At 31.8% G+C, this 24,814-nt stretch overlaps 3 protein-coding genes across 13 annotated transcripts in view; all 3 read right to left on the minus strand.

Moving 5' to 3' along the window:
- Positions 1 to 12,925, minus strand: part of Magi (membrane associated guanylate kinase, WW and PDZ domain containing protein magi) — a 45,379-nt gene extending 32,454 nt beyond the window's left edge. For 6 of the 7 annotated variants that reach the window (XM_090153196.1, XM_090153236.1, XM_090153227.1 and 3 more), the window contains exons 1-2: positions 12,838 to 12,925; positions 11,930 to 12,754 (exon numbers count right to left, since the gene is read on the minus strand). In XM_090153196.1, the coding sequence (XP_090009322.1) occupies positions 11,930 to 12,284 (355 nt within the window). In that variant the 5' untranslated portion in view covers positions 12,285 to 12,754; positions 12,838 to 12,925. The remainder of the gene's footprint in view (positions 1 to 11,929; positions 12,755 to 12,837) is intronic. The other variant, XM_090153189.1, reaches the window with a different exon arrangement.
- A 193-nt stretch (positions 12,926 to 13,118) lies between these two features.
- Positions 13,119 to 15,294, minus strand: LOC149966341 (mitochondrial glycine transporter A-like). The gene is made up of 9 exons (XM_090153051.1): positions 14,993 to 15,294; positions 14,729 to 14,890; positions 14,537 to 14,643; positions 14,362 to 14,458; positions 14,223 to 14,293; positions 14,047 to 14,152; positions 13,816 to 13,885; positions 13,348 to 13,709; positions 13,119 to 13,283 (listed from the first exon to the last, which is right to left on the minus strand). The coding sequence occupies exons 2-9, from the start codon at positions 14,831 to 14,833 to the stop codon at positions 13,257 to 13,259; spliced, it is 945 nt and encodes a 314-aa protein (XP_090009177.1). The 5' UTR covers positions 14,834 to 14,890; positions 14,993 to 15,294; the 3' UTR covers positions 13,119 to 13,256.
- Positions 15,295 to 15,490: 196 nt separating this feature from the next.
- Positions 15,491 to 24,563, minus strand: Hcf (Host cell factor). 5 transcript variants are annotated; one of them, XM_090152996.1, is made up of 20 exons: positions 24,313 to 24,562; positions 22,866 to 23,175; positions 22,470 to 22,672; positions 21,893 to 22,348; positions 21,476 to 21,820; positions 21,307 to 21,360; positions 20,921 to 21,241; positions 20,686 to 20,861; positions 20,130 to 20,622; positions 19,896 to 20,057; positions 19,271 to 19,449; positions 19,084 to 19,201; positions 18,931 to 19,022; positions 18,272 to 18,857; positions 18,128 to 18,220; positions 17,910 to 18,059; positions 17,419 to 17,831; positions 17,042 to 17,347; positions 16,598 to 16,977; positions 15,491 to 16,392 (listed from the first exon to the last, which is right to left on the minus strand). In XM_090152996.1, exons 1-20 carry the CDS (start codon positions 24,521 to 24,523, stop codon positions 16,353 to 16,355), a joined length of 5,088 nt encoding a protein of 1,695 aa, XP_090009122.1. In that variant the 5' UTR covers positions 24,524 to 24,562; the 3' UTR covers positions 15,491 to 16,352. The 5 variants fall into 5 exon arrangements, with proteins under 5 accessions (XP_090009122.1, XP_090009130.1, XP_090009108.1 ...); XM_090153004.1 differs by having other exon boundaries at positions 17,419 to 17,696; positions 18,128 to 18,857; positions 24,313 to 24,563; XM_090152982.1 differs by having other exon boundaries at positions 17,910 to 18,041; positions 18,128 to 18,857.
- Positions 24,564 to 24,814: the final 251 nt, after the last annotated feature.

A 24,814-nucleotide genomic window follows, 5' to 3' on the forward strand; every position in this document is an offset into this window, starting at 1 on the left:
TAATTAGACGAGGAATTAAAAAATCCAAATTATTTACAAGGCATTATATTTAATAAATACAATTTTTCATCAAATTATTACCATCATTCTATTTATTTTTATTCCTATTACCATATATTTTAATGATATGTTATTAAAACAAATCGGAATGATTAACTAGATAATATAGTTAATAAATAATTTTTATTCATCAAATTATTACCATCATTCTATTTATGGTTGTCTGATAAAATCATGAACCGATTTAAATTGGCAAATATACTTCAATGTATTTAGGAACATTTACTCAAACAGTTCCCGTAACAATGACAATCAATTTAGAGCAAACTAAATTATAAATTAAATTTAATAATTATAAATTTTAGTTTACATTTTCGCTCAACGCAAATTATTCCCCAATTTGCCATGAAAAATGGTTATAAAACCAATAAAATAAAAAATTGATTTAAAAAAAATCAATAACCTTGCATTAATTTATATTTATGATTGTAATATTTTTAGTTTAATATTTGAATTGTTTGGGGAAAATTAAAACATTTGTTTTTCATGGCAAAATAGGTCAATGTCAAAATAATTTGTACGCCAAAAATGTCATTTGAATTTGAATTATTTTCCTCTATAGGGAAATAACACTCCGTAGCTTTGGCGGTTGGGTAGAATAGGAAAAAGCATGGCTGACGTCGTGTGACGTAGAACTGTTAGCTTCCTATTAAAAATAGAAATCGTCCATCGAAGTAATTTAAATTTGGCCATAGCTTCTAGGATTCTAAAATGCCAAAAATAAACCGATACATTGTCAACGTGGAAAATTCCTTTTACAGGGGTAAAGCCATAAGAGCTCGACTTTTAAATCCCCGAAGTCTTAACAGATGGCGCCAGCAGTCTGAATGTTGTCCCGAGCAGAACTTTTGTTTATACTGTTTTTATATAAAACATCGCTTAAAATAGTATTAAAAGTAGTTGTTTATGGTAATAAATCAGCGTTATTCTTTCCCTTCCCGTCAAAAGGGTTTAATTGTGGCGCCATCTAGTATAAATAAAAGCGGCCATTTCCGAATAGTGTATAGGCGGAAATGGGAACGAAGGATTTTGAAGAAACGAAATGCCAATATTGGCTTTGACGCACGTACAAGGAATCAAATTTCATTTCTTAAGGGACCTCTACAGAAACACGATGATGACTGGGAAGATACGCATCTACCGTGGCGCAACCTTCGGAACAAAAGATTTTACGCCAAATTGCGCAGTTAAATTTTAACATACACGATTGACAATTTTTGGTTTTTAATAAAAATCAAATCAATCGATTTTTTTATTTAAATCGAATTTTTAGATTTTTATAAATTTTTATAAAATTATTGACTTTTTTCCTGTATAATTAACGGATATTTTACTTGTATCAGTTAGCTAATTTATTTATTTATTTAGTAAAGAAATCGGTCACTAAGCTAGCCTAAGTTATATGTGGGCGTACAGTGTATCACAATGGACGTATAGTTATAGCTAGGAGCAACAAACACAAGGAGAGCGCTAACGAAGGTTTGTGTACGAATTTCATTGGACGAGCCTTTACGCTGAACGTTTTACAGCGGGGGGAAGACAATTTCCGAATTTTCCCCTTCCGACGGCAGCAGGCGCTAAAGCGTCTAGCCAATGAAAAACGTACGCAAGAAAATCCACGACTTTTGACGGGTTGCGTTCTCCTTGTGTGGGCAGTGCTGCGTTTGTTGCTACTAGGTTACAGGGTATTCAATTAAATTCCACAGATTAATTATGCCACCTAGGAGCAACAAACACAACACCCCACAAAAGGAGAACGCAACCCGTCAAAAGTAAAGCGTAAAGGCTCGTGACGCTCGTCCAATGAAATTCGTACACAACCCTTCGATAGCGTGTTTAAAGGCTAGCTGCCTTCTCCTTGTGTTTGTTGCTCCTAGCTGCCACAGACTCCAAAGTTGTACGATATCGTTCACGACATCGATTGTGCGCTAATCTTGAATTAAATTAAATCTTAATTAAATTATTTAATATACAGTTTGCTCAGATGTATTTTAATTTTTTTAAGAACATATTTCTTGTCATTTTTTATTCCTCCATAGAAATACATTGTGTTATTGAAATCAAATTGATTTAAAACAGCCAACCCTGTGGAATCTACATTTAACTCTCCACTTGATTATAAGTGACGTTTTAACTCAATTTTAAAAGTAATTTTTTTTATTCGGTTAATTACTGGGGGCCGTAAAAGACCACTTTTTTGCATCGTCGAATTTCAGATTTTGTAGTCGATTAATAGGATTTTATAGGATATATTTTTACAAAATTAAGGGAAATATAGGATAAATGCAATTAAAATTACAGGAAAATATAGGATAAATTCAATTAAAATTACAGGAAAATATAGGATAAATTCAATTAAAATTACAGGAAAATATAGGATAAATTCAATTAAAATTACAGGAAAATATAGGATAAATTCAATTAAAATTACAGGAAAATATAGGATAAATTCAATTAAAATTACAGGAAAATATAGGATAAATTCAATTAAAATTACAGGAAAATATAGGATAAATTCAATTAAAATTACAGGAAAATATAGGATAAATGCAATTAAAATTACAGGAAAATATAGGATAAATTCAATTAAAATTACAGGAAAATATAGGATAAATTCAATTAAAATTACAGGAAAATATAGGATAAATTCAATTAAAATTACAGGAAAATATAGGATAAATTCAATTAAAATTACAGGAAAATATAGGATAAATTCAATTAAAATTACAGGAAAATATAGGATAAATTCAATTAAAATTACAGGAAAATATAGGATAAATGCAATTAAAATTACAGGAAAATATAGGATAAATTCAATTAAAATTACAGGAAAATATAGGATAAATGCAATTAAAATTACAGGAAAATATAGGATAAATTCAATTAAAATTACAGGAAAATATAGGATAAATTCAATTAAAATTACAGGAAAATATAGGATAAATTCAATTAAAATTACAGGAAAATATAGGATAAATTCAATTAAAATTACAGGAAAATATAGGATAAATTCAATTAAAATTACAGGAAAATATAGGATAAATTCAATTAAAATTACAGGAAAATATAGGATAAATGCAATTAAAATTACAGGAAAATATAGGATAAATGCAATTAAAATTACAGGAAAATATAGGATAAATTCAATTAAAATTACAGGAAAATATAGGATAAATTCAATTAAAATTACAGGAAAATATAGGATAAATTCAATTAAAATTACAGGAAAATATAGGATAAATTCAATTAAAATTACAGGAAAATATAGGATAAATTCAATTAAAATTACAGGAAAATATAGGATAAATTCAATTAAAATTACAGGAAAATATAGGATAAATGCAATTAAAATTACAGGAAAATATAGGATAAATTCAATTAAAATTACAGGAAAATATAGGATAAATTCAATTAAAATTACAGGAAAATATAGGATAAATGCAATTAAAATTACAGGAAAATATAGGATAAATTCAATTAAAATTACAGGAAAATATAGGATAAATGCAATTAAAATTACAGGAAAATATAGGATAAATGCAATTAAAATTACAGGAAAATATAGGATAAATTCAATTAAAATTACAGGAAAATATAGGATAAATTCAATTAAAATTACAGGAAAATATAGGATAAATTCAATTAAAATTACAGGAAAATATAGGATAAATGCAATTAAAATTACAGGAAAATATAGGATAAATTCAATTAAAATTACAGGAAAATATAGGATAAATTCAATTAAAATTACAGGAAAATATAGGATAAATTCAATTAAAATTACAGGAAAATATAGGATAAATTCAATTAAAATTACAGGAAAATATAGGATAAATTCAATTAAAATTACAGGAAAATATAGGATAAATTCAATTAAAATTACAGGAAAATATAGGATAAATTCAATTAAAATTACAGGAAAATATAGGATAAATTCAATTAAAATTACAGGAAAATATAGGATAAATTCAATTAAAATTACAGGAAAATATAGGATAAATTCAATTAAAATTACAGGAAAATATAGGATAAATTCAATTAAAATTACAGGAAAATATAGGATAAATTCAATTAAAATTACAGGAAAATATAGGATAAATTCAATTAAAATTACAGGAAAATATAGGATAAATTCAATTAAAATTACAGGAAAATATAGGATAAATTCAATTAAAATTACAGGAAAATATAGGATAAATGCAATTAAAATTACAGGAAAATATAGGATAAATTCAATTAAAATTACAGGAAAATATAGGATAAATTCAATTAAAATTACAGGAAAATATAGGATAAATTCAATTAAAATTACAGGAAAATATAGGATAAATTCAATTAAAATTACAGGAAAATATAGGATAAATTCAATTAAAATTACAGGAAAATATAGGATAAATTCAATTAAAATTACAGGAAAATATAGGATAAATTCAATTAAAATTACAGGAAAATATAGGATAAATTCAATTAAAATTACAGGAAAATATAGGATAAATGCAATTAAAATTACAGGAAAATATAGGATAAATTCAATTAAAATTACAGGAAAATATAGGATAAATTCAATTAAAATTACAGGAAAATATAGGATAAATTCAATTAAAATTACAGGAAAATATAGGATAAATTCAATTAAAATTACAGGAAAATATAGGATAAATTCAATTAAAATTACAGGAAAATATAGGATAAATTCAATTAAAATTACAGGAAAATATAGGATAAATTCAATTAAAATTACAGGAAAATATAGGATAAATTCAATTAAAATTACAGGAAAATATAGGATAAATAGGATAAATTCAATTAAAATTACAGGAAAATATAGGATAAATTCAATTAAAATTACAGGAAAATATAGGATAAATTCAATTAAAATTACAGGAAAATATAGGATAAATTCAATTAAAATTACAGGAAAATATAGGATAAATTCAATTAAAATTACAGGAAAATATAGGATAAATTCAATTAAAATTACAGGAAAATATAGGATAAATTCAATTAAAATTACAGGAAAATATAGGATAAATGCAATTAAAATTACAGGAAAATATAGGATAAATTCAATTAAAATTACAGGAAAATATAGGATAAATTCAATTAAAATTACAGGAAAATATAGGATAAATTCAATTAAAATTACAGGAAAATATAGGATAAATTCAATTAAAATTACAGGAAAATATAGGATAAATTCAATTAAAATTACAGGAAAATATAGGATAAATTCAATTAAAATTACAGGAAAATATAGGATAAATGCAATTAAAATTACAGGAAAATATAGGATAAATTCAATTAAAATTACAGGAAAATATAGGATAAATTCAATTAAAATTACAGGAAAATATAGGATAAATTCAATTAAAATTACAGGAAAATATAGGATAAATTCAATTAAAATTACAGGAAAATATAGGATAAATTCAATTAAAATTACAGGAAAATATAGGATAAATTCAATTAAAATTACAGGAAAATATAGGATAAATGCAATTAAAATTACAGGAAAATATAGGATAAATTCAATTAAAATTACAGGAAAATATAGGATAAATTCAATTAAAATTACAGGAAAATATAGGATAAATTCAATTAAAATTACAGGAAAATATAGGATAAATTCAATTAAAATTACAGGAAAATATAGGATAAATTCAATTAAAATTACAGGAAAATATAGGATAAATTCAATTAAAATTACAGGAAAATATAGGATAAATTCAATTAAAATTACAGGAAAATATAGGATAAATTCAATTAAAATTACAGGAAAATATAGGATAAATGCAATTAAAATTACAGGAAAATATAGGATAAATTCAATTAAAATTACAGGAAAATATAGGATAAATTCAATTAAAATTACAGGAAAATATAGGATAAATTCAATTAAAATTACAGGAAAATATAGGATAAATTCAATTAAAATTACAGGAAAATATAGGATAAATTCAATTAAAATTACAGGAAAATATAGGATAAATGCAATTAAAATTACAGGAAAATATAGGATAAATTCAATTAAAATTACAGGAAAATATAGGATAAATTCAATTAAAATTACAGGAAAATATAGGATAAATTCAATTAAAATTACAGGAAAATATAGGATAAATTCAATTAAAATTACAGGAAAATATAGGATAAATTCAATTAAAATTACAGGAAAATACAGGATAAATTCAATTAAAATTACAGGAAAATATAGGATAAATGCAATTAAAATTACAGGAAAATATAGGATAAATTCAATTAAAATTACAGGAAAATATAGGATAAATTCAATTAAAATTACAGGAAAATATAGGATAAATTCAATTAAAATTACAGGAAAATATAGGATAAATTCAATTAAAATTACAGGAAAATATAGGATAAATTCAATTAAAATTACAGGAAAATATAGGATAAATGCAATTAAAATTACAGGAAAATATAGGATAAATTCAATTAAAATTACAGGAAAATATAGGATAAATTCAATTAAAATTACAGGAAAATATAGGATAAATTCAATTAAAATTACAGGAAAATATAGGATAAATTCAATTAAAATTACAGGAAAATATAGGATAAATTCAATTAAAATTACAGGAAAATATAGGATAAATTCAATTAAAATTACAGGAAAATATAGGATAAATTCAATTAAAATTACAGGAAAATATAGGATAAATTCAATTAAAATTACAGGAAAATATAGGATAAATTCAATTAAAATTACAGGAAAATATAGGATAAATTCAATCAAAATTACAGGAAAATATAGGATAAATTCCATTAAAATTAAGGAAATATAATACGAGCTAATCTAGAAATATATTTGTTTACATATAAATATAAGGAATCATAGTAAAATGTTTTTCAAATGAAGCTTCTAAAAAATCTTTAAAAACAAAATTTATAAATCTAAAATAAAAGTTAATAAAATTTCCATACGTAACCCAGTTAGAGAATTTTCAATAGCAAAAGAGAAATTATTTCAAATTAGTTCGACCTCAAAAACATAGAAAAATAACTTTTACCAAAAGACACAGATTTATCGTAAAAAAAAGTTAAAATAAACCCTCGAGTTCAAGTCTATCACATCATAAAAAAATTCGTTTAGAGAAAAAAAACAAGTTTTTCGTACGCCCATGGGGCTAATACTATCAAATACTATAATTGCAAATATTTCTCTCTTAAAAACCTTTAAAAGGTATATACGAAAATCAAGAATTTATACGGGTTAACAGAGAATATGTAGCCGCAAGTATACCATCTGTTTTTATAATCCCGGAAGATATTCCACGCCCACTACCATAACCCAGGGCTCCCAGAGATAAAAAATTATAGGATAATTATAGGACCAAAAGTTCAAAATTACAGGATCAAAATTATAAGATAATTATAGGATAAAAATTTAAAAATTATACGATAATTATAGGACCGAAATTTCAAAATTACATGATAATTAAATAATAAAAATTTCAAAATTATAGGATAATTAAATAATAAAAATTTCAAATTATAGGATAATTATACGATAAAAATTTAAATATTATAGGATAATTATAGGATAAAAATTTAAATATTATATGATAATTATAGGATAAAAATTTCAAAATTATATGATGTTATAGGATAAAAATTTCAAAACTTTAGGATAATTATAGGATACAAAATTTATAACAGGGCAAAAATTTTAAAATTACAGGATAATTTTAGGATAAAATGTCAAAATTAAAGGATAATTAATAATTATCCTTTAATTTTGACTTTTTTCAAAGCCTATAATTATCCTATAATTTTGAATTTGTATCCTGTAATTTTGACATTTTTATCCTATAATTATCGTCTAATTATGACATTTTATCCTATAATTATTAATTATAGGATAAAATGTCAAAATTAGACGATAATTATAGGATAAAAATGTCAAAATTACAGGATAAAAATTCAAAATTATAGGATAATTATAGGATTTTAAAAAGGTCAAAATTATAGGATAAAAATAATAAAAATAATAGGACTAAATCATCGATTTTAAAATGTTTCCTTGCGTTAAAATATAGAAATGTGTAAGTTTTATCGCGTGCATTTAAATGGAAATTCAAAATATTTTCAAATTCGCTCCTTCGTGATTCAATTCATTGCTTTTTGAGAAAAACGACAAATTAAATATATTTCTTTTTGGTACGTATGTCTTAAAATTTTATAAGTTCGCTTTTACCCGAATATGCTAAAAAATATAGGAAATAAAGGATAAAAAATGGAATTATAGGAATTTATAGGACCATTTCAGACGGAAAGATAACGCTCGGTTCACCTAAATGCATTCTCGTCAAAACCTAAAAAATGGTAACAGGTTAAAATCAAATCAATAAAATAACGCCAAATAAGAAGAGAACTATACTATAAATCTAAATTTGCAACCGAGTATTATTCGTCAGTGAAACTTATCAAGCAAATTGTACAGTAGTATGATAGTAAAATAGCATTCCCCCTCCTTTCAAACTGGTGTTACAAGAAAAAGATAAAAAAAATTGACCAGGGTGCCACCTATTCTAGAGTCCCCCAATCGTTGATAGTACTCTCGGGGAAGAAATCCGGTTTAAGGAACCCGAAGCCATTTTACTAAATCACGTAATATTTTCCAACGGGGGGGGGATTCGAGGGTATCGTAGTATACCGTAAGTTGACACTACGGCGAAACTCACGATGTCTTTTATTAATGGCTAGGATTGAATGTACGGTGAACGTCGAATGGAAGTAAATCTCAACAAATGGTAAAATGTAAATAGAGGTCGAAGACATTTCTACTGAAAGATTCGCTATTTGAAGACGACGCTAACTTTGGCCGATTGACAAAGGCACGGATTATTATTTAATTGCTTTTATACTCGCAAACTACCATTAGTATCTGCTTGGTTTCTTTTTTTATTCTTTTAGTACAGTATTTAAAATACGAAGTTTCCAATGTTTTTGGCTAGTTTAAACTCAAAAAATCTTATAGGGAAATTAGGATATTTGTAGTAGATTTATATGATACACTTATAGGAAAATACAAGATAAATATTAGACATAAAATTACAGGAAATACTTATTAACGTAAAATCTATGGTTTTGTAAAAAATAATAAAATTATATAGGAATATTGTAGCGATGGGATCTTATATGAACTTTTTTAGGGAACCTATAGGATTAATTCCACTAAAATTAGAGAAAAATATAAATTAGGAAATTTGTGATAGATTTATATGATAAATTTAAAGGAAAATACATGAAAAATTTTAGATATACAATTACAGGTATTATTAAATATTAAGGTAAAATCGATGGTTTTTTAAAAATTATATGGGAAAAATACGAAATTAGTAGTGGAGTTATAGGTTTTTATATGAACTTTTTAAGGGAACATATAGGATTAATTCCACTAAAATTAGAGAAAAATATAAATTAGGAAATTTGTAGTAGATTTATATGATAAATTTATAGGCAAATACATAAAAAAATTTAGACATAAAATTACAGGAAAATATACGTTTCAAATACTTATTAAGGTAAAATCCATGGTTTTGTAAAATATAATACATACGAAAAATATGAAATTGGTAGTGGAGTTATATTATTTTATAGGAACTTTTTTAGGGAACATATAGGATTAATTCCACTAAAATTAGAGAAAAATATAGGTTTTTAAATACTTATGAAGTGAATATTCATTGGGTTTCCAAAAAAATTTCAAGGAAAAATAGGAATTTTGTAGCGGAGTTATAGGATTTTATAGGAACTTTTTTAGGGAACATATAAGATTAATTCCACTAAAATTAGAGAAAAATATAGGTTTTTAAATACTTATGAAGTGAATATTCATTGGATTTCCAAAATATTTCAAGGAAAAATAGGAATTTTTTAGTTGAGTTATATGATTTTATAGGTAAATACAGGTAAAATTTTGGGTGTAAAATTACGTTACAAATACTTATGAAGTGGAAATCCATAGTTTTGCAAAAAAAATCTTATAGGAAAAGTAGGAGTTTTGTAGTTGAGTTATAGGATTTTATTGGAACATTTTTTTAGGGAATGTATACGATTAATTCCATTAAAATTATAGGTAAATATAGATTTTTAAATACTTATGAAATGAAAATCCATGGTTTTACAAAAAAATATTTTAAAGAAAAACAGGAAATTTGTAGTAGGATATATATATATATATATATATATATATATATATAGGAAAAATATAGGATTAATTCCATTAAAATTACAAGAAAATATACGTTTCAAGTTTCAAAAGCTTACGTAGTGAAAATCCAAAGTTTTAAAGGGAAAGTGGTTGAATAATTGACTGACCTAACAGTGTACAAGTCAGTAGCTTTGATAACGTAAGTAAATTACAAAAGGCTGTACTCAGTTTAATAAAGTTGTTTAGCCTGAATAGCCTCTCGGACCTAGCGAAGATTTCAAATACGGTGGACAATTTTTTGGTTTGAATTTGGGTGACGCAATTTGGTACGAAATTTTATTTTAATTTTTGTAGATTTTGATATCAAAAGACATAATTGAAACAGAAAATTCCACAAATAAAAGAAAATATTGTAATTATAAGAACACATTGAAAACATAGAAAAAATTATAAAATATACTAGGTGTGGTCATTCTGTTCTTGTATTTATTTTTAAGTTTATCTTAATATGCTTTTTCATTTTACACATAGCCACTTAGCGGCCAACGCTAGAAGCTCATAATACAGCAGAATTTTCCTCTGCTAATCAGATAATTTGTGATTTATAGCCTGCTTAGCAGTTCATGAGGTTCTTAATAAATAATTTTTAATCGTTTTTGAGCTCAAGATTTTTTTGTACGGCCCTTATAAATAACGCGGGCCCCGATGCAAAAATTGGGCCCCCTCTATACTTACGCCACTGACAATTTACCAATCATGGCGGACGGCTGAGCTTGGGGGCCCCTATAAATACCGCTGGTCCCAATGCAAATTGAGCCCTATATTGGCTTAAACCACTGACAATCGACCCGTCACGGCGGACGGCTGAGCTTGGGGGGCCCCTATAAATACCGCTGGTCCCAATGCACCGTCTAGTTACGATTGGTTTGGAAATTTGAACTCATTTGAAAAAATCTTACAAAAGGGCTATTTTACCAAACAAGCCGAAAAATGTACTTTAATATATAAAAAAGTAAAATATAACAAAGCTAATATTTTGATGAGTAAAGAATAATTTCATAGTTCCTCCACCCGTTTTTCAACGTGTATTAATTTATTAAACCGGTTCAAACCAGGTGGTTTGAGTAGAATTGGATACCACCATGCCAGGTTTGATAGAGAAAACATTTACAATTTTCTTTTAAATTTAAAACTACATTGTTTACAGTTTAATCTTTAACCTAGAAAAATGAACACTATTATTTGAATAAAATAAACCCACAAAACAAAACGTTTAATCCGGAGGTTAGACACACAGTCGCAATCAAAACCAGAAAATTGGGTTTTTCTCAAACCAGTGTTAAATATATTGCCAAATCGTGACGTATACAATAAAAGGGGGAAACAGTATGCAAATTTAGTAAAGAGAACTTGAATTGACACTGTTAGTCCTTGATTTTAGAAACTAGGACATAATTAGTTCGCATTAGAAATTCACAATTACAAACTTAGTTATTTATAATAATAAATTGTTGTCTGGTAAAACTTAAGTTACCTAGGTTACTTAGAGGTGAATTATAGTAAAGCTTATTAAAACGATTTTTTAATATTACCCTAAAACTGTACACACTAATAAATTAGCTTGCAAATCTGGAGCAACACTATTGAACTAACAATTGTAAGTAAATATAAAAGCCAAAATTGAAATCTCACCGCTTCTAACGGCTAGAATGGTGACAGGATTTCCACTCCGACAGCAATGGTTGAGCCAAGCTACGATGTCTCTTTGGGTGTACCCTGCGACCTTCTGACCCTGAATTTCGAGTATAATGTCTCCATCGTCAACATTGCCTTTCACGTAGGTAATCCTGTCTTGGTTTAGAGACCCGAAATACGCAAATTCACCATTATCCGAACCACCGTCTATTTGAAGATTCAAAATTCCATTGGAACTCAACGCAACCACGCATTCGTAGATTTTCTCGCTCCAGTGCGATTTGTAGGAAACATTTTTGCCGAAATCGTTATTAATATGATTCGAGTTCGGTGTTACCGGGCGTTTAAGCATTTTAAGGCATTTCCAAACGATTTATGATTAGGCCTAAACGCAAAATTTAGTTTACCTCCAGGCCTACTTGACCTTTTACCCCGCAAAATTGAAAAATCTCTCTCCCAGAGAAGATGACGAAGCAACGGCTAAGCCTACTTACGGCGAAAAAAATCGCGGTGGCTTCTTTCCTAGAGCCCCGGCTACGAGGCGATTTTTATCCGGTGATGGGGCCGAAGACTTTTCTGTTGACGGCGAAAGACGCGTTCTTCGGAGACGCACTAAGCCTAGCGAAATCCGTTGGAAAGTTTTCTTACGGCTTAAATTTCAACCAATTCCCAGTTTCCGATACTCGAGAACCATCGAAATTCGACATGTATTTTAAATTAACGCTTTCTCCGTTAAAATTTCAAGAATTTTCTTCTAAATAAACATTTCACGTACGATCAAACCCACGACGCGGGCGGCGGGAAGCCCTAAAAATGATCCAACTTCAAAAAAAACGTCAGAGCGCTTGCGTGAGAATAACCTATAAATTTTGGTTTAGATTAGTATTGCCATCTATTAAATTTACCAATTCATCTCATGAAATAAAATATAGTTCCATTTGTATTTAATTTTTCTTTTTTGAGTGGAAGAAACTTAGTAAATTTTCAAGAACATTTTTCTTTCTATAACTAAAATATTTTTTGACTTATTTATTTCTGATAGATGGCGACGTAACCTCTAAGCGACAGCCCCCAGTACGCGCTTGCTCCACGTGCGCAAGGGCGTGCAGGGGGACGCATCAATACGGCTTTTCCACAGACCGGCCCTGAACTCGTACTTTTCCAAAATAATTTTAAAAGAAAAAGATATATATAAAGCAATTTTTATTTGAGATAAAAACTTAACAATTTTCGCGGATATCACAGCTATCTTAAACGCGTTTTCTTTAATATTTACTTTTAAAACAATAAAAAACATCTTGAGCGCAACATGTAACTAAAATATTTATCTGAAACCAACTCCTCTCATCACCTATGAATAAAATAATAAAAGTTAATAAAAAACATTTCAAATTAAACCAAATTTTCCAGTTTACCTGTTCGTAAATTGTCCAAGCCATAGCGGACATAAGCGTCCTTCTCATTAATCTAGGCAATAAGCCTCTGAAGAAACCAGACGGACCTTGTTCTTTATAGATTGTCAGAAATACTGTTCTCAGATGGCTATATTTCTTGGGGTATAACTGCATTTGCGTCTTCATGACATCTGCAGGTTGCGTAATGGCTGAAGCCAAGGCACCGGCGATTAAACCACACATAAAATTTGTATAAGGCGAAAACTTTGCATTATCAACATTTTTAACATGCAAAATTCTTTTTGACTGTGTATAAAATAACAAATAAAGTCCAGAGAAAGGCGCATCGCGAAATAGTGTAGGAATTAACCCACTGAAAAGACCTAAAAATAAAGTTTTTGTATTATAAATCTATATATTATTGGATTCAAGTCAATGCAACATTTAGCTATGACTTGGGTGATTATAGGACGAGGCTGTCATTTGTACCTCTAGTGCCTTCATTTCTATACAGATCTTTCAATGCTCCAGACACACTTTTATACGCGTAGATACCACTCTAAAAAATAGTAAGGGGTGAAAAACCGAATAAAAATTTGATAAGATAAAACTAAAGAATTCAACGAGACGCGCCAATGTCCTGATGGGGAGAAGAGAGTGGCGTGTTTTTGTTGATAAGGAAAATGGGAAAACTCCTTATTAGGAAGTAAAAGTACCAACCTCATATCTCGTTTTCACTACTGTAAAAGGCAAAAGAGTGGCTCCTGCGAAGCTCCGAGCGCAAATGCCCAGACATACAGCCTCTAATGGACCAGGGTTGTTTATTCTGTGTTCAAATAAAATTTCAATGAAATATTTATATAGTTAAAATTATAGTTAAAGAAAAATTAAAATACTCGAAAGAAACTTGTAGCATGTGTAAACTGCTAAAATAGATTGCAATACCAGGAACACTCCTAGCTACAGACTAAAAATATATAATTTTCATAAGGTTTTTTTTAAATGCAAATTACTCATTTTTTTCAGGGTACATACGGGAGCTGTTCCTCTCCATAAACCAATCAATTTTTCATTCTTGACCACTTGCATTGCCAACGAAACCATTCCTACATTGTTTATACCTGGCCTTAACCTATGGAATGTGCATAGTTAGAGCTCTTAAAAAATAATTAAGTTATAAGAGTATTTTAATATTAATGTTTTAATGTACCCTGTGGTATTTTGAAGCCTTGTCTTCACCACGTCCAATGGCTGGAATAAAAAAGTGGAACATATCCCACTAAATGCTCCTGTCAGAAATGACTTTAAAACTGGGTGCTACAGAATCGGGGAAAAAAAATTAATCAGTTTAATGTATTCCATTTGTCAAAAAATTTAGTAGTAAAAAATTCCTACGACTTACTGCATTGATAAGCTCCATGATACTGCTCTTTCCTTCATCGGTAGTGGCGCAGTTTGACGTAACATTTTGCACTGGCAGATTATGAGATTCTTCTATCAGATTCATGGTTGACGCAATAAGGCCAAGGACTTTGGCCTATTTTTAATGTAACAAATAGATTATCTGGGGAAAAAAGAATGAGGAAAATTATCAGTCTTTGCTCTATCACGTGAACATAGCTTTAAGTTGTTTTTGAGGCGTTAACACAAAAAAATTTAAGAATACCTTATCAACTCATTACTCTTTTCAACAAGATAAACTTATCAGCTCATTAGATTCTTTTGAATAATTTAGCGGGGCTATTCTGGACCTCAATGGTAATGTTTTGAATACTAAACTAAACAAATCGCATATTTCCATAAAAATTTCTGTATATAAGCCTTGGTAACTATTTTAGGAGCTTTATTTTATAGAAATATAAGGTTATAAACGGTGATTGTCATCAAAGCTAAACTAATTAATGATAAATTTGTTAGTTCTCACATTAAACACGAATATTTACACTAGGTTTCTGAGTAATTTAATAAATACCCTCGAAGTTAAGTTAAGAGTCGAAACCGTGAGTTTGTAGATGAAATATCACTGCGACTGCGAAGTTGCGAACATATACAAACCGAAACCACGTGCTAATAATAAAACGTGCATTAAGCCTTTAACTGAACTAAAGAAAACGTTTGCTCTTCTGAAACTGAAAGCGAATTTTAACAATATTTAAAACCAAGATTTAAAAGTTGTTTGATTTATTTTGTTGAGAATACACAAAAATCAGGTTACATTTTCGCTATAACCAGCTGTTTAACAAATAAAATTTTGGTAAGCAACGACACACAAATGCTTCTTTGAAATGTACAGTGGTTTTACACATTGCTTTTTAATCCCAGTTTCATTGCAATTTATTTCACTGGAAGAGAATCATTGGATGAAAACGATCTCTTACAATAAAACTCCCTTCTCAAAATGATTATTTAATAGACAGATCTTTTTAATATACAATTCATTAAAAACCATAAAATATTAAAAGTATTGTTGGAACAGAGAAACTGTTGTTTCAAAAAAAACTTTCATTTAACTTTAACAATTATACAAATTTCAGTTTGGTTAGCTATGGAAATATGTAAGAAATACTAAATAAAAACTTTATCCTAAAACTTTTAGGAAGAAACTTTGTTGTAAGTTTTTTTATCGGATTTACATTTTTTTTCGATTCATTTTAGTTTTATATGATGGCTTTCCGCATGACGTTTTAAGAATAATTTCTTTCAGTAAAATGTATTTTATACAAAAGCCCATCCTCAGACGAAGTTAAAAACACTTTATCATTGAAAAGATAGGTAGGGGGCGAATGTACTATTCTTTTTCATAAAGTTCATAAACCGAAAAGAAAAGCAATAATTAAAGTTCGCGATAATCTAAAAACAGAATGGATGAAATGATTTTTTGTTTCACAGATGCAGCTCGAAGATATTTAAAACGTTTCTGAAATCCATAGATGCAAAATTGTTCTTAAAATAATGAAAAACAAATTGGAGGATGGGCACAAAGTTTTTTTGCTTATTAAACAAATGTCAACGATGAATAAAAACTTTCACGTATCTTCCGGGCGAAATTTTTTAGACAAGCCACTGCTGTAGGGAGAAATTTTTTTCAAATTTTATTTTTGTAAATAAAAAATATTTACAAAATAGCCAGCAAAGATATTTAAAATTTTACGAGTTAAAATGATAAGCTTTAACAAATGAATATCTGCATACTAATAAATATGAATACTTAGCACCTGTAACACACAAGTCATGAAAAAGATAAAAGATTTATAGTATCACAAAAACTCACGGATCTGTCGTGCCAGGCCTCTTGGCCGCCGCAGCTTGATTTGGCCGGGCACCAGCTGTAGGGGTACTTCCATCTTGTAACCACCTTACTTGGGTGGCTGGACCATAGCCTTTTTCATTACGGGCAGCTATTCTGAAGATTATGGCAGGTTTGGTCGTCGTGTCTATGTGGGAAGAGGAAAGACTGACATTTCCAACAACACAAGATGGACTGGGACCGCAATAAACCCTGACAAAGGCCAACTGAGATGGATTAGATGTAACCGTCGTTCTCGTATCACCAGTTGTGGCAGAACGGACAGCTAGATATACGGAATACTCCGTAATTTCACCAGATGTTGTTTGTGGAGCTTCCCATGATAAATGAGCTCCATCTACTCCCTAAAATTTTAAACGATTGTGTTAATAATAAACCAAAAAAAGTGTATCTACAAGAAATACGCACTTTACTAATTTTGATGGCTGAAGGAGCACCAGGATAGCCTGGTAAGCAAGTTTTAAATGCGGATACTTCACTCCACGGACCTCTGCCACAAGCATTTATAGCAGCAACTCTGAATTTGTAAGCAGTTCCAGGCTGCAATTCTTGTCTCTTCAACATAGAATGATCAGGAATTGATACAACATCTACGTCATCATCTTTTCTTTCCATTTGATCGGATGGTAGGTAAAAATGGGCAACAATGCTCGATGTTTCTTTGAAAATTCCCACATCAAACCACAGATTTTCTTTCTTTATTATATTACTATCCTACAATCATATTTTGAAAAATATTAAAAATATTTAAGAGACCTAAGAAATTACAGCAAATCCTATCTTACTGGTTTATTTCCTTCATTTGGATCTTGTCTAAAACCATTTGCAGAAGGTAGGGTTGATGCTGTTGGTGTTTGATTAACAGAGGTTTGCACCAATGGTGTTGTTGGAGTTGTAGGAACGGTTTGGGCTGGAGCACCTGCATTAGAAGCCGCCTGAATCAATGCTACGGGAATAGGTTGAGATGGTGTCACAGTGGTTATCGGAGTTAGAACTGGTTTAACTGGTGTTGATATTAGTGGTTGATTTGGAGTTGATGAAATTGCAGCTGATGCTAAAGCGGCTAAAGGATTAGATTGTTCAGGTTCACTCAAAGTTAAGGTAGTTGGGGCGGTAGTGTGCGTGGTAATCCCCCCTCCCTCATCAACAGGATTTGTAGTGTCCATGGCTTCAGCCCCCGGATCACTGCATTCTTGCACTGTTAATGAGGAAACAAAATAAATTGAATTCAGCCTAGTGAACTGAATTTCCCTGGGGAGTAGTTAAATTTACGTACTATTTTTTATTGCTGTTGCAATTTGTTGTGTCACCGCTGCCGTTTGTGGTGCTGGTGGATCATCTGCACACATTTGCATCGGAGGAGCCTCTCCAGGTTGTTCTAACATCATGGCTGCGCTGGCTTCTACAGCTTCACCCGTCGTGGAAGCTAAAAAGATAGATTTCAAATTCCCAAGTTGATAATAAAAAATGTTCAAAAAATTTAAGATAATTTACCTTGCGAAACTGGGGTTTCAGTTGGAGGAGGAAGTGTTGTTGGCATGTCCATGACAGTTGGATTTGTTAGATCAGAAGCACTGGGAGCTGAAGCTTCATTATTATCACCTTCATCATCAGTTCCACAATGAATTCCATCTGTACATTTGGGTTTTTCATCTTCATCGTCAGTTCCACAATGAATTCCATCCGTGCACTTTGGTTTTTCATCTTCATCGTCGGTTCCGCAGTGAATTCCATCCGTGCACTTTGGTTTTTCATCTTCATCGTCGGTTCCACAGTGAATACCATCCGTGCACTTTGGTTTTTCATCTTCATCGTCGGTTCCGCAGTGAATACCATCCGTGCACTTTGGTTTTTCATCTTCATCGTCGGTTCCGCAGTGAATACCATCCGTGCACTTTGGTTTTTCATCTTCATCGTCGGTTCCGCAGTGAATACCATCCGTGCACTTTGGTTTTTCATCTTCATCGTCGGTTCCGAAATGAATTCCATCCGTACATTTGGGTTTTTCATCTTCATCATCGGTTCCACAGTGAATTCCGTCTGTACATTTGGGTTTTTCATCTTCATCATCAGTGCCACAATGAATACCATCTGTACATTTTGGTTTTTCATCTTCATCGTCGGTTCCACAATGAATTCCATCTGTGCATTCAGCTTTGCCACTGTCATCAACTTGGGCTCCTTCGGTTGCAGCTATTAAATGATTCTCCAAAGATGACATAACCTATAAATACAGAATTTAACAAGAGTAAATTTAAATTACAATATAATGGAAAATCATGTTTAAACCAACATACATTCAATACATTTGAATCCCCGGAGCCCAATAGTGAACTGTCCAATTCCATAGGAACAGCACCAAGAACTTGAGAGGAATCCAAACTTCTAACTAAAGTGAAAGTGTAAGCCTTTACAATTACATAACATCTATTTATATACAAAAAACATACCAGCATCTGCCAAGCTTTCTTGTTCAAGTGATGCAGCTAAAGTGCCAGGAACAGCTGTTGGAGGGGCTGTTACAATCATAACTTTTGCTTGGGAACTATCAGTTACATTATTTATACCCTGCAGGAGAATGAGATAAAAATAAATACAATATAAACTTTGAATACAGTTAAAAATCATCACATTTACCCCAGAAACTGCAGTTACAGATGGTGTTGTAACAGTCTTTGGACTTTGCGAAACCAAAGTTACAAGTTTTTGAAGGCCTGCAGTTGTCATAATGGTTTTTGTAATTCCTTGGGACCCAGTAGGCATAATGCTTTGAGCAGGAACAGCCACCAGTTGGGTACCTCCAAGTGCTGATTGTCCTTTAATAAGGGAGAATTAGTTTGATGTAAGAATAAGTTGGCCCAGCCATAACATTAGGTCCACATCAGTCAAATGTATGGCCCCAAAGGGGCATCACTATTGAGAAAATTTTATACCTCATGAATTGACGTATCATTTACATATGTGGTCTAAGTGGTTTCTAAGAAATCAATTTTTTATAAACCATTCCATACTCAGAGGGTGTTCCAAAAGGAAATAATTTATCTCTTTGGATGTGAGCGTTAGCTTCCCGTCTCGCGCATGGATCGAAAACTACGGAGTCCAGTTTTAAAAAAGATTCTATTTACTCATCACTAGCACCCTTTCTACTGCTGTCGCGGCATTAAACTACTACTATTACATTTCGACCATAGCAATAGGGCCACTCAATATATGTACATTGATGTGGAACTAAAAGGATAAATTCACACCAAATTTTAAGTACCAGAGGTAGACGCATTACTGACAATAGTGTAAGTTTGCTGGCCAGGAGTGGAACTTGCTGATGATACTACAATCATTTTAACTCCTCCAGGACCACTAACTGTGTTTAGCTGTGCACCAGCAGGTATGGAAAAAACATTTCCACCAGCTGTTGCCGTTTTACCTATATTTATAGTTGACAAAAATTATAAAAACAAACACTAATAGAAAATAAATATTTTTTTTTAAAACCTACCAGCTTCACCAGTGGTGGATGTCCCACCAACAGTCCTCATGATAATCTGGGAAGTAGACGTATTGGTCAAGCCTTTCGGAACTGTTGTTAATATTTTAGCAGTGCCAGCCATTTGGCCAGGTTTTGGTGCGGCTATGACTATAGTTTGTTTTTGCATTCCTCCTGAAGTTGTTGCCGTGGATCCAGCAACTGACGTAACTGTGCCAGCCATTTGACCTGGTTTAGCCATGGTCATGACATTCGAAGGTAGCGTTCTTAGTAACGTTGTCATTATCTTCTGGCCTGCCTGACCCGCTTGTCCAGTTAACGAAGATAAATTTACTAACTGGCTTTGCCCAGCTTGAGATGTAAGATAAGCAGTTTTTCCCCCAACCCCAGCTTGGGTTGTAACCAATTTAACAATCGTGGCACCTTGGGGTATACCAGATTTGCCCTGTATGGTTTGGCCTTGAATGGTACCACCTTTCCCTTGTATAAGACTCATTTTGGGCATCTACATGGACAATTGACTATTACATTAGGCTCAAACCAAAACCAATAAGATCAAAATACTTACAGATGCTACAGTTACACCTTGAGCTGTCTTCACTAAAGTTACAATTTGAGGTTGATTTCCCCCAACGGAACCTGGAGCTCTTTGCACTGTAATTATTTGTTTACCAGGTTGACCAGGAGCAGCTTTTAAAATTGTAGTTGGAGATCCCATTCTTAACATTTGAGCTCCGGTAATGGCTAGAAACATAGTTAATATAATAAAAATAACATATAAGCAACAAAGGCAAAATAATTACTTCTTCCAGGTACAGGGCTTATTTTGACACCTTGAGACGTTAATAGCGAAGGGGACATCACTCTGATATTTGCGGTACTTTGCAAAGGGGACTGGGCAACAGTTGTACTAGCTGTGCTAATTTTTTGGGTAGCTGCTGCGGCTGCTGCCAATGCTGCCATTCCACTCATATTAGAACTGGCTGATGTTGTGCTGACCGGACTCCCTTGGACTGTCTTGATGATCTGACCAACACCGGGAGATCCAGCTTGAACCAACCTAATTTGTTGAGTCATTCCTCCCGGACCTGGAGATCTGGCTCTAACAACAGTAACTGTTCCAGCTACATAATTAAAAATTTATTGCAAGTCTTTTGAAAATGTTAATAACGGGAAACAAAATACATACGACGCATGCCTGGAGAAGCCATAGTCATTCTCACTGGAGATTGAGTGGGTGCCACTAAGAATAAAATCAAAATTACTAAGTACCAATTTAACTACTACAATATTGTTATTATTACTACAATAATAATAACTACGGCTAGGTAAATTAGTAAATAGAATACAAAACTCACATGTTAATCTAGGTTGCACTGGTAATGACGGACGAGCTAAAGTAGGCTGATTTGGAGTCTGGGGGCGCATGACTGTCACAGTTGTTGGTGGAGTGGAAGGGGGTTGAATTAAACTTGTACCCAAGGCCACTGGATGTGGCTGGGCTTGAGGTTGGATTGTGGACAAAGGCATGGGTGTCTGATGTGGAGCTGAGGTTGGAGTTGTGGGTGTTTGAGGAATGGTAGCGGGAGCTGGAGTTGGGGTAAATGGAGCCTGAGTGGGTGTCGTCGCAGGAGTAGCAGCGGGAGTTACTCCAGATGCCGGAGGCATGTCATACTTTTGTAGTTGCAGTAAATATGCGTCAGCTAAGAGCAAAGAAAAGTTATTTAAAGTATTCTGCAAAGTCTTAAATAAATGTTCTTAAGTAGCCAAAGTACCTGTGGGAACAGCCCCCCAACACACTTCCAAAGTCGTAGTTGAAGCCCTTACAAGTTGAACTCTCGTTGGTGCAGGTGGCCTGTCAGTTTCTAGGTACCAAAGGTCCTTGCAACACACTTGATTATTCCAGGCTTTTCTGTATCCATCTCGACCACTCCAAATGTAAAGACGACTGTTGATCGAAACTGAACAATGACCTGCCCTCGCTCTTGGAATGGCATCTTCAAAAACTTCCATAGCGAATGCTTCCCAGGTCATTGTTTCCAAGTTAAGAGATGCTAAAGTGTTTGTACATTTCCATTCTTTTTCGTGTGTAGCAGTTTTATTGTCATCCATTACTAACGGTACCCAACCACCAAAAACGAACATTCTTTGACCTATCAGAGTTGCTGAATGGAGACTTCTGGGTAATGGTGGTAAACCTTGAACAACGGGTTTAATCCACGTTAAGGAATCTGGCAAAAAAATTTAAAAATTAGGAGGTAGAATAAAACACAAGGAAAGCTAGAGCAAGAAAGTACAGAGGGTTTGAAGAATAGGGAAGTTTTCCTAAAACATTCTGGATTTTGATTTTACCTATTTCTAGTTGCCATAAGTCCCCTAAACGACATCCACTCATTCCACCATAAACAACTAGTCTATGCCTCTTTCCATCTTTTCCACCGTAAGCAACAGCAGTGTGCGACTCCCGAGGGGGTGGTGGTTGGCCGCAAACTTGAGGAGCTTCCCACATCAAGGTTGGAACGCGAAAATCAAGGATATAGAGGTCATTCAGATACCTGAAAAAGGGAACCATAATATATAACAAATTTATAAAAACCAAATGATTAAAGCAATCATTTTATTTTTCTTCAGAATATTGATGTTATCTGCAATAACTGTTTAAGCCCCGAAAGATGGTAATTAAATCAAAAATTCATCATATTCTTATACAGTGATAGACTTTGGGGAAGAGTTTTTTTAATAATTTACCTTGGAATGTTGTTCTTAGGGTCATCACTATCATTCGCCAGGCCTCCAAACAAGTAAGCTTTGCTTCCAACCAAGGTGAAGCTATGACCAAGTCTGGGGCATGGCCCAGGTCCAATTTTAGGCAGCCGTGGTTTAAGTCTCTTCCATTCCCAGCGACTAGCTTGAAGCTCATATAACTCATTTGAATATTTGCCATATTCCACCATTCCTCCGAAAACCAAAAGCCTGGTTCCATCACAAATAAAGCCATAGGCTGCACAGCCTGGGGGAACATCTCCTTTAACTGGTGGTACAAACCACTGGTTTGTTGCTAATGAAATAAGGAACAATTATTACTTAAAAATTTGCACTTGTACTACCTAGTGAAAGTCTTCTAAAATATTTTTAATTTTTAAAAGTTAATATAATATATGCATAATGCAATGTTGGTTAATCTAAGAGCAAAATGGGCGGGTCAAGTAATGAAAACACTTTAGGCTTTAGGAATAAACCCTTATCAAAAAACTTCAAATTGGATTTTATGAAAGTCCCCCAAACAACAACGATTGCGCAAGACCCCTCTATAAAACAGCTTCCTCCATCCCCGAATGGTTTCCAAAGAGAGCCGGTAGAGGTACTTGAGAGCTAAGTCACCTGAAAGCCCTAATAAAGCCTACTAGACCCAGCCACTATCGATACTTAAAGTACTAGATAGCGTTTCACTGAAGAGTATAGAAATAAGTTGGAGTGAAAGCCGTCAATTTACTGGCTTAAAAACTACGAGCTTCCCTCCCCCAAAAAAGCCCGCCTAAATTTGGCGGGAGAGCAGAGGCTTAAAACTTTGTTGTAAACTATCTTTCCTTGTTTATTTAACCTGTCCTTAAGACGGTGTTTTCTAGGATATTCACAACTTTTAGTACATTTAACTAGCCGGTCATTCTCTTTCGCTTTAATTCGTTGTCTAAACAAATAGATTATAGACAAAATACATTTTGTGCTATTGTTTTAATTATCACTTAATTATTGTTAACTGATTATATGAAGAGAATACTAATGTCATTTTCTTTAAAGCTGCATATTGATAATATATAAATCCGAGGTTGTTTTTAATGTAAAACAAAAAACAGCGTGTGAATTTAGGGGCGCTGCCATTTTGGAAATTTATACCAAGGGCAGTTTAGCACCGCGTTAAAGGGTGATAATATCCTTGAAAAAATAACTATGACGAAGGAAACTGGCAAAATATCGGCCGCCATTATATAGAAATCGAGGGAAGAATTTTCAGACGAGAATTAATTTGAATAAAAGCTGGTATTAAGTGGGAGGGAAATGTCAAGTAGGCTTAGTGTTCCCCAAGACCTGTTTTATGAAAAACACTACTGTCACGGATACGCTAAGGGCCGGGGGCCGCCATATTGGATATTTGGCCGTCTGGGACAACCATGGGGAGCGGTTAGGGTTAACTTACTTGTGTTGAAAACGTGAAGTTCGTCGACGATTCCTTCGTTTCCTCCACCGAAGACAATCATGAGATCTTTAATTGCAACAGCTCGATGTCCGTGCCTGGGTCGCGGCGCTGGACCTGTTGTTTGCGAAATTCTTTTCCATTTTAATATTGGTGCCATCGACGAACCGGTCAAAGCGATAAAACTCGGTGCTGTGTAGATGGGAGCCGCCATGTTTTGTCCGCCAAAAAGACAGCTGACTTTTGGGGAAGAAGGTAGAAGGTGGGGTGGAAATAAGAAATTTTTAAAATGAACTCACTATCCCTATTATCGAAAAATAATGTTTTTTTTTTAAAGGATTACCGTTTGCCTGTTTTTTCATCAGTATTTTTTGTTCTAGTGAATGAAAATTTCTTACCGATGCACAAAGAGCTTTTAATTAGTAAAATATGGAAATAAAATAATTTTATAGAATGCCTCTTCCTAAGTTGGCCGTAATAGCAGAATTGAAGAAGAAATACCGTA

The sequence above is a fragment of the Leiobunum rupestre genome, chromosome 1 (assembly GCF_980474605.1).
Source record: "Leiobunum rupestre chromosome 1, qqLeiRupe1.1.hap1, whole genome shotgun sequence".
Classification (NCBI taxonomy): Eukaryota; Metazoa; Arthropoda; class Arachnida; order Opiliones; family Sclerosomatidae; genus Leiobunum; species Leiobunum rupestre.